Source organism: Syzygium oleosum, unplaced genomic scaffold (genome assembly GCF_021117445.2).
Source record: "Syzygium oleosum isolate NSW1041296 unplaced genomic scaffold, Sole_v2.1 Sole_v2.17, whole genome shotgun sequence".
In the NCBI taxonomy this organism is placed as follows: Eukaryota; Viridiplantae; Streptophyta; class Magnoliopsida; order Myrtales; family Myrtaceae; genus Syzygium; species Syzygium oleosum.
Genome location: NW_026607501.1, coordinates 4,942,696 through 4,952,967, shown reverse-complemented (window position 1 = coordinate 4,952,967; position 10,272 = coordinate 4,942,696). Strand labels below are relative to the sequence as shown.

General features: G+C 39.0%; 1 protein-coding gene across 1 annotated transcript; it reads left to right on the top strand.

Annotated features, from left to right (window-relative positions):
• Positions 1 to 893: 893 nt before the first annotated feature.
• Positions 894 to 6,356, top strand: LOC115676552 (agamous-like MADS-box protein MADS2). The gene is made up of 8 exons (XM_030599506.2): positions 894 to 1,275; positions 3,453 to 3,534; positions 3,901 to 3,962; positions 4,341 to 4,440; positions 4,560 to 4,601; positions 4,705 to 4,746; positions 5,664 to 5,815; positions 5,943 to 6,356. Exons 1-8 carry the CDS (start codon positions 1,091 to 1,093, stop codon positions 6,025 to 6,027), a joined length of 750 nt encoding a protein of 249 aa, XP_030455366.1. The 5' UTR covers positions 894 to 1,090; the 3' UTR covers positions 6,028 to 6,356.
• The last annotated feature ends 3,916 nt before the right edge of the window (positions 6,357 to 10,272 follow it).

The window sequence follows — 10,272 nt, the reverse complement described above, 5'->3', positions numbered from 1 at the left end:
AGTTCTTCCGACCAATTATCCAAATAATAGATTTCAATCTTCAAAAGGTTTTATGACTAAATTGACACAATTGAAAGGTTTAGAATTAAATTGGCAAATTGCCAAAAGCTTTAGGACTAAATTGACAAAATTAAAAAGTTTAGGACTGAATTGGCCATCGTACAATAAATTTAAGACTTTTTGGACAATTATCCCTTCATCTTAATTTAGGCTCCAAAAGAGACTCAAAATCACAATCCAAATTGTTGTGGAGGCTAATCTCGATCACTGGTCCATAATCTCCTACGTGTAACAAAATTGTTATGAAAGTTGAACATCAATACGACAAAATTCGACGGCACTTCTTGACCGATCTCACACGTTTGGATCCATTTGAGATTTTCCAATCATTTGATTGATTTGCATTGCCAGATTCTTATAACTCTGATTCGGGACCTTATTTCTATACAATGTAGCTGAAGTACATACAAGTTTCACTTTCAAATCCAAAAAGTCGTGATATGTGATTCATAATAGAAGGTATCTGATGCGATCAATACAATGAGAAAGCTGATCTTAGAAAGATAATTTTTCGGACCCATGTGCACCAACATGATTAAACAGGTCAGGGAGGAGAGAGAGGAGGGAATTGGTGCACGTAATTGAATTATGCAGAAACAATGTGTGGCCAGTGGAAAACCTAGGCTTCCAGAGTTTTTGAGTGTTTGTGGGGGACTGAGCAAGAGCAAAGAGAACATCACAATTCCAATGAAGAACATATATCTTTCCAAACCACCAGCAGAGACAGATACACATATACTGATGATACTAGCTAGTGGTTTTGTTGTGTAGTACATGGCACATGTATATAATGATGAAAACATACATACTTAAACATACATCAAGAGACATGGGTATAAAAGCAAAGCTTCCCAGGGTTTCCATTTCCGCCTTACATTGCACATTTCCTTTCTTATCTCTATTTGGGTACTCTCTGCTCTCATGCTCCTTTCATAAAGTTTTCTCATCTCTTAACCAAGACTGGTAAGAGAGAGAGAGAGAGACTGTGTGTGTGTGTGTGTGTGTTTATTAGTGTGTGAGTGTGTTCAAAATGGGAAGAGGGAGGGTTGAGGTGAAGAGGATAGAGAACAAAATCAACAGGCAAGTGACCTTCGCCAAGAGAAGGAATGGGCTCCTCAAGAAGGCGTATGAGCTCTCGGTCCTCTGTGATGCCGAGGTGGCTCTCATCATCTTCTCCAGCCGGGGCAAGCTCTTTGAGTTCTGTAGCAGCTCTAGGTATTCTTGTCTCCCTGCTCTAGCTCTGATCTCTTTCTCGGATTCTCTGAATGTGATCGTCGCTTTCTTTTTTGCACTTCTAACGCTCTTCAGCGTGAACACCTCATAATCAAGAAAATATGTTTTTTTCTAGCTTTCTGCTGGTGGGTTTTTCCCATTTATCAGGAGGGTTGCTAGATCTCTTGGTGTTGGATCTTGTCTTTTTAAACTCTGAGCACCTGCCAAACTTTTGTTATGCTTTTTGGGCTTTTGGTGTCTTTGATCTTCTCATAATAAGAAATTTAAACAAGGCAAAGATCTCCAAAAAAAAAAAAAAGGTTTCTTCTTCGGTCTACTAAAGATAAGTTTCAGATCTCATCTCTTCTTTTTTTCTTTTTTTTTTTGGCTTTTTCTTCCTATAATTTTTGTTTATCTCATTTGTGCTCATGAAAAGGGTTTTCAGGATTAATGATCAGCCTCTCAAAGGGTTTCTTTCAGTAGCATCGTGTATGATATATTCTCCCTGTAAATTCTGCTAGCATTCGCCATCAAGATTCATTTCAAGATCGATGTTTCTCCAGTAAATATATCTGAAATACTTCATATACCTTTTCCTCTCACTAAACAACTTCATCTGGGCTGTTAGATTCAACATGTTTGCCATGACAGAGAAAGGACTGCTCTTTCTTTTGTCTGATGTCCAATGAAAAACCCTAGAAGCACGCATGGAGAAAATTTGCGGCTTCTTCAGTCAATTTACAAGCTAAAACAACCGGAAAAAATCAACTCAAGCTGTCTACAAATTCATTTCAAATTGCTGTTTTCTTCAAGCAGTGATTATGTATCAAATACATTGGCCTGGTCCTGCTTTTGAAACTTCAGTGTGCATGGGTTTGCTTGTTTTCTGGTTGCTCTGTCAATATTAACGTTGTTTGACCCAGATGGAACAGTGTTTACCAGCGTCCTGGATATTTCTTTGTTTCCCTATATTTGTACTGTACTAAAACATTAAGGACGAATTAATGAAACATGTTCAGATTTTTACCGAGGACCCATCCTGATTTAAGGCCTTTTCTATCATATATTGTTTAGGATGCGCCTGTGCGTGGGTTGCAGTCAAGATTCACACACTCTTTTCTTGATTTTTTATCAACCATCCTGAAGTTAATATTTGCCCTTTCTTTGGTTGTTACCAAATGTGACTCGAAAATTGGGATTCACTAATGAGGCTGATCGGAGCATTTGTAGACATTTAATATGAGCTTGTTTATTCATAATCAACTCACTTATTTATTATGTAAGTGTTGGAATTTGAATGCGCAACCATCTATTCTAAAAACAAAAACTGTCAGAGAACCGATTTCATTCTAATTCGTTAATGATGTGAAGGCCGGTAGGATGAAGACTCTTTAATTAAGAATGCGAATTTGAAAGTCTAGGGGAAAGAATCGTGGAACCGGAAACTCATTATTCGACGGTCTGTTGTAGAATCGTATATGCAATCTTTTGTTCTAAAAATTTAAGCCGTTAAAAAACAACATACAAAATATATCTTATCCACCAAATGAAAACGAAAACAAGCCGAGCCAATCCTTAAACCCGCTTATAAGAATTATTGTATATAGAAAAAGGATCTATTACTATATACATAGGGCACGCGAGATTCATTAGAAAGATCGTTCTCTGCCATTGGATTACATTATCTATCCCTCCCATCCCCAGTAATAGCTCTTTGGGATTGTCCAATGCTATTCCTCACGATGATGTCTTTCACTTCGAGTTATTTCGCCATCATTTGACAACATTCTGATGGGGTTGAGCTTAATTTTCACGTTAATTGATTAAGGGGAATAAAAATGATTGATTGTCTTATAATTATCATACTTCCTTTCTATTCGATTGGCCTTTGGTAACAAAGGTAGGTCCAACATAATCATCAATAACGATTATTGCTAAGAGTATGTGTAATCTCTTTTCTCTCCGGGAGCGACGAGAAGTGCAGGCGTGAAACGTCCTAAGTATCGGTTTACATAGATTCGTGTGCCTTTCTATGTGCTTTTGGATTTCAACCAGGCATCTTTTGAAGCATAATATGGTTTTGTATCATCTCCCGATATTCTTCATCTCTTGTAATAATCTAGTGATCTTTTGCTTATTCTTATGTTAATTTCCTGTTCCCATTCACCTTCTTGCCCTAGCATGACGAAAACACTTGAAAGGTACCAAAAATGCAGCTATGGTGCACAGCTCGACACAAACCGCTCAATCGATGAGACACAGGTACCTTTGGTCTTTTCTTTATTTGTTCTTTGTGCACGTTCCCGCCCACATGTGTATGTGTGTATGTCGTGCATGAGAGAGAGAGAGAGAGAGAGAGAGAGAGAGAGAGAGAGAGAGAGAGAGATCTTGTTTCATAAACTTCATTTCTATATACTAGGTTTATGAAAATGATGACAATAAGAAAGTGAACATAATTTGGTGCGCAAAAACTGGCTTAGAGTATACCACCTGGCCACTATAAAAAGATCAGAGCAAAATTTATCCAAAGTATGGTGCTTATTTACTTACCTGGGCAAGTGTTTATCAGGTTTTTGTGATTACTTGTTTAGTATATGAAGCTTTAATCCTAATTATCGTGTCAAGCAGAGCAGCTACCAGGAATGCTTGAGGCTAAAAGCAAGAGTTGAGGTCCTCCAGCAATCTCAAAGGTTTGAATCTCTCTATCTGCCGTTTGAGTTTTTATGTTCACGGCATGATTTGGTAATTTTTCGAGATTAAGTACATGAAAATCCCAAGACAAAGTAACTACAGCATTTATTATTGTGAATCTGCTAATGAAAACTCCATAAGTTTCAATTTGCTATTGCAGTTGAGCAATAGTTTGAGTCACTTTGTGTTTGGTTTCCATAATTTCAAGCCATCAGAAACCCATAATAAGATTCACAGAATTTTTTGTCTTGCCCTTTTGATCTAAGTTTCTACGTCCACCAACTCCTACTCCATTCGTGACAAAACAATGCCCTAATTACTGTGCTCAAAATTCTCTTTGCATTACTTACCGGAGTTTAAATATGAGTGAGCCACAGGAACCTGCTTGGGGAAGATTTGGGTTCACTAGACAGTAAAGAGCTGGAGCATCTGGAGCGTCAACTGGAGAGTTCATTGAAGCACATTCGGTCAACAAAGGTAACTTGTGAAAAGAGAGACGGTAATCAGAAAGGAAGCTCTCATGAGTCATGACCATATTTTTGTAATGTAACCCTCTATTGTTTGGATGATTAAATTGCTCTTACTTAATCTTGCAGACCCAGTGCATGCTCGATCAAGTCGCCAATCTCCAAAACAGGGTATGAATTAGTTAATTATCGGTCATTTTAGATTGGAAATCGTTTTCACTTCCGTTCTTTCTTCTTCTCCTTGCTCAATGTTGGATGGTTTCTGTCTACTTAGGAGCAAATGCTACTAGAGACCAACAAAGTCCTTAGGAGGAAGGTATCGCACCTAATTACACTTCTCTCCTACTATTCATGTTACCGTATTTTTTTTCTTGAATCTTTCCTGTTGTACATTTTGACCAAGTATTAACGTGAAACCCATGCTTTATACTGAGTACTGTTTAATATTTCGATTTCATAAGATCAACACACGGACATAAACAGATTAATTTGATACACTGTCCTCATTGAGCTCGGATTATTATGAGTACTTGGAACTGGGGTGAACACACTGTCCTTAGTGGCTGCAAATGCAAAGTTACCCATTATTGCAATGAAAAATGGTTTCCCGCAATCAAATGATGGATTAAAAAACTAGGAAGGACTCGGCTGAACATACAAACGATAGCTTCTGTCGCAAGTTATTGCTATCTTAGCACCCTAAATCTTGTTTCTTGCGCTGCATTTTCCTCTCACATGTGCTGCATGCATACTCTTTCTAAAGTTGCCACACCGTTCTTCGAAGAAAATTACCAATGGAAGATTGTTGCATTGTTTTCAAGTCCAATTTTTGGGCCAAATCACGCAAACTTACTTCATGATGTAACAAGATAGCATGCTGTCAGTGTAATGGTCACATTCTCTTCGAACAATGAAATCTTAAGTAGAACTATTTCATTGCCATTCATTTGGTTGCCAAGCTTATAGCATTGGTAGATAGCATAAGACTCTTAGAAGTTGCTTTTCCTGAAAACTTATAGTTGTGATTGTATAATTGTCATTGTATCTGCTTCCTAGCCCTGAGCTTATGGCATAGACCTCGCATTAGTTTAGAGACCTTGATGTCAAGCAGACTAAAGGATGCAGTAAGCATCGCGGATTAGTGGCAAAAACAAGAAGTGACTACCTTATTGTGATACCACTGCTTCAAATACACTTATTGATTGGATTTGGAAAATTCTGTACTTCAATTAGCTGGAAGAAGCGGGTCCGCAAATTCCCTTTCAACTTGCCTGGGAAGTCGCAAGTCACGGCGGCGGCGCCGGCGGCATTCCATGTAGCCTCTTTCCTCCTCAATCAGAAGGGTTCTTCCACCCAATGGACGGCAACCTGTCGTTGCAAATTGGGTGACTACTCACATCCTCGTTCCACTTACTCACTAAAGACTACATTTACAGACATCTTAGTGCATCGTGACGCAATGAATAACCGATTAGACTGTCTTTTGTTTTCCTTTATGTTCTTATTTTCCAGATACGATCCGGCATGTCTGGACGAGATGAATGCTTCGGTTTCAAGCCAAAATGTCGCCGGATTCATTCCAGGATCGATGCTTTGAACTTACTGCATAAACTTGGAGGGTGAATCAATCTGGTGAAATTGTGCCTGTGTACTTTTTAATTGTGATTCGCAAGACAATAAGTACATATATTTTGGAGCTGTAATGACATAAAAAGAGGAAGGCCACACTTCCTCTCTCATGATCAGAACTTTGATAATGTTTGTATTGGCTTGTAATAGAAGCAAGTTAAGCTTTATAATTCTTTTCGAAACCTGCAATATTGAGCTGCATAGCTTACTGTTACACTGTATCGTCGAACGAAGCACTCGCTTTAGTCCCTTTATCTGTTGCTTGTGTTGAATGATTCCCTCAGATTTTCCTTTTTAGTGCATGACGTTTGGTCGATCAATTAGCCATTATCACCTAGAAAGTACTGTTAGCCACGGTTATTGGATTGTCGACACGGATGCCTTTATTGAAGTGAAAAAAAATTTGCCACCAATGATCTTGCGGGAGATTGCTCGGCCTCTTGTCGCTGCGTAAATCGATGGGGAAGCATCTGTGTAGCCACGATTATATGATCAGTCACATGCTTACTATTTGTTATAGCTCATCTTTACACGACCTTCCAACAGCGAGTGAAAAGAGTTTTCATTGATAGCAAAATCACGGGCTTTTGCTCAGCAACCAAAAAAAAAAGCACCAACTTTTGTCTGGGACAATTTTGGCCTCAACTTTTAACTCTCAAGTGTCGCATACAAAGACCCAAATTTTCACTTGGGATATAACTTTGGCTTAAACTTTTAAATGTTACATAAAAAGACACCAACTTTTACCTTAGAGACAATTTTGGCCACATTTAAGATTTTCGTGAAAAGTGCATACGTGATATCTGAGGTGGCAGACAGACACTTAACATGATAAGGCTAGTACCATGTTTGTAAAAGTGAATCCCTTAAACCAAAACAATGTCATCTCCCACATGAAACCAAAACAACCTCGTTTTTAAGCCAAATATTAGGGTTTCAATCCAGATTGAGAGAAGTACCCGAATAGGGGTTTAGGGTTCTTCACAAAATCATAGCACATTTCCCTTTCTCTCTCACCTTAGATTTGAGGTCATAGAAGTCGTCAACGACATAGGCGACCTCATATCTAAGGTCTTCAATGGTTGTCGACGACCTCGACCTCGATCTCGACCTCCACGGCTCGGTGGACGGCGGCAAGCAACGCGCGAAGGTTATTCAAATTCGAAAGCCGGAATGCTGCTCAATTGATAAGTACAATCATCAATTTCCTCGTTAGTTTTAATTTGTTGGCACGTCAAAGGTAACTTCACTGTATAATGTTATATAATTCAAACATGATTTTAAGAATTCTAACAGCTAGTGAGATGAAAAGACACGCAATTACCACCTTTACGATTCTCGGTTTTCCCTTTATCTCTTCATCAAAGTTTCCCCCAAACTCGATCGAAAAGCGAAAGAATGCTTAGCTTGATACGTTCGAAGTGCATGAGTTAGCTCACCGCACCATCTTTCTTTCCATTGTCCCGATCGATTGGATGCTCGAACAATCTGTGTCGTATGTGTCTCTAGCAATGCCCACTGAATCTTTAGATCATGCGAACCCACCCGAAAAACAAGAAACGTTCAGATGCGTCGAACTGGCGTGTACTGAATTCGCGGAGCGCTCTGTATCTGGTCGGCTTTAAGCGACGAACACGACGCGACGTCAACATATTCTTTTCTCAACAAAGGAAAGGTGGTGAGCAGCTCGAATGCTATAGTGATGGTCATGTGGAGCTTGGTGTTGGACCATTCCCCCCCAAGTTTGTTCCAAAGGCATTTCCTTTCTCCTCTCACCTCTTATCCAAATTTGGCCAATCAAACTGTCATTGTCGACAACAAAGCAAAGCATAAAATGCTTGTGAACATCATACTGTTGCCGGGCCGGGCCGGGCCGTGGGGCCCGCACCTCGTGTGAAGAAGATTATCCCACCCCCCTATCGGTGTCTCTCTTTCAGAGGTCTCATGGCCCTCTTCGAGAGTCACGTAGGCCGCGTTTTCCTTGCCGGTGTGACTGTTTCGATGTTAGGATCTGTAAACGCGTCCACGGAGCGGCGGACTCGCGAAATTCAACTTTTATTTGATATTCGAAGCGTGTGCGATTACAATTCTAGACGGGGACGAAAATTCCGAATCAAATAATAATGTTGATCTCCTACATCACTTCCATGTACGACGTGAAGCTGGATTTTGGATCACTCAAATTCACAAAAGTGCACTACAGCTAAACTTTACCTAAAAATGTAAAAAATCCAGCTAATGGTGACAGGAAAATAGTTTGGCTTGGTACCTGCGTGGCACTCATAAGTTTTTCTACTTTGAATGCAGCAAATTCGTAAACTTAGGTGGTCCTAGCTAAGACCTTAGCATCTATATTCATAATCTCGTAGTACTGTCTTATTGACATAGAATTTGCCATATTTATTACTTCATAACATAAGTTCGGTGGTATATCCATAGAATCAGCCACAATGGGTCCATGCTATATACGAAGATTTATCAGGCGAAGGGAAAATTGTCCAAAAGTCTTAAATCTATTGCATTTTTGCCAATTCAGTCCTAAGCCTTTCAATTTTGCCACTTCAATCATAAACCTTTTCACTTCTTACCAATTAAGTCCGTCCAACTAATTTTGGTCAAAAATTGCTGACGTTGACGCCAGCTGGCCCACATGAAGCTGACATGAACAACTTTTAATAATCTTTTTCGGATTTTTTTATTTTTTATTTTTTTCTATCCTTTTTTATTTTTATTTTTTTATTTTTTTCTGTTTTTCCTCCTCTTCTTCCTCCTACAACCAGTCGTCGAGCCTCAGCAACTAGTTAGAGGCGAGGGCCAGTGAGGTGGACCTCGCTGGCCTTGGGCAAGCCTCGCCAGTCCAAGGCAAGGCTCGACCTTGCCATGGTTGGGCGAGGTCGAGCCTCGCCCACCTCGCCCAGCCATGGCGATGCTGACCTTGCCGAGGCTCACCGAACCTCGCTCTAGCCAGTTGTTGAGGCCCGGCAACTGGCTAGAGGGGGAAACAAAAAAGAATAGAAAATAAAAACAAAATATAAAAAATTAGAAAATGTTAAAGTACTACTAAAAATTGTCCACAAAGATCGGCCAGTGTCTACGTCAGCAATTTCCAGCCAAAATTAGTCGAATAGACTCAATATGCAAGAAGTAAAAAGATTTAATACTTAATTGGCAAAGTTAAAAGGTTGAAGATTGAATTGACAAAAGTGTAATAGGTTTAAAACTTTTTGGATAATTTTCCCATCAAGCAAGCGTGCATTGTATATTAACATCGATATGGACCTCAAATCCAATGGAATCCCATATGATCATATGGAGACAAACATTCTAAATGGTCCAACGTGGTTGTAGTACATATACATTCACCTAAGATATAAAGCTATGTCAAGAATTCATTTTGCATGATACTCTTTTGAAAATCAAATATCTTAACAAGACAATCCTTAGATATATATATATATAAAGTTGATTCATAGCAATCATCTTCATTAGTGTTGCCACTGTGATGGGATTTGCTGGAGGTGATTTTCAACTTGATTTCTAATATGATTTTTTCCATGATCTCAATATATTGTTTGAGTGATTGTACGACTGCTAGTTGAGCTGCAGCAAATGATTTTTGTTGGAGGAGTACAGGATTTTTGTAATCATCTGGTGATTTGGGTATGGTTTGGGTGTTTCGAAGGTTTAACCAATTTAAGACGGATTTTTCGGAAACTTTATCAGTTAATTTGAAAATGTACCACCATTTGGTTTTGTATCTCCTAACCAGGTGTGAGACTTGTATCTCCTAACCAGATTCGATATGTCACATCGGCAGGTACGAACAATTCGGCTCTCAGGTCGACAACACGGAGTATTTATGTTTTTCCGTCCCCACTTGCTTTTCTGAGTTTTGCCTCCGTTGAATTTCTCTGATACAAAAGAAAAAGTATATATAGAGAAGTCGTGTTAAGGGGAAATTGGATTGACAAATCGATAAAAGTTAATAAACGCTATTAGAACAAAGATGTTATAAAATAAACGAACATCGATTATTATTGGACTTTTTCAAGCGTAAGAACACTGCTTCTATATCTAAAACAAATGTACTTAATTTTTTTTTGGCAATTATAGATCGTATTACTCCTCGCCGAGAAAAAAATTATAGATCCGTCAATGGCCACTAATCCAAGCTTTCACTCGCACGTTACGGTTATTCTAATGTCTATGAAAT

What these genes read in the sequence shown, in the direction of transcription:
- LOC115676552 (XM_030599506.2), top strand. Translation starts at nt 1,091, where the DNA reads ATGGGAAGAGGGAGGGTTGAGGTGAAGAGGATAGAGAACAAAATCAAC. An exon ending in GTCCTCCAGCAATCTCAAAG is followed by an intron (nt 3,963 to 4,340) that starts GTTTGAATCTCT and finishes AGTGAGCCACAG; the next exon opens with GAACCTGCTTGGGGAAGATT. An exon ending in TCGCCAATCTCCAAAACAGG is followed by an intron (nt 4,602 to 4,704) that starts GTATGAATTAGT and finishes CTGTCTACTTAG; the next exon opens with GAGCAAATGCTACTAGAGAC.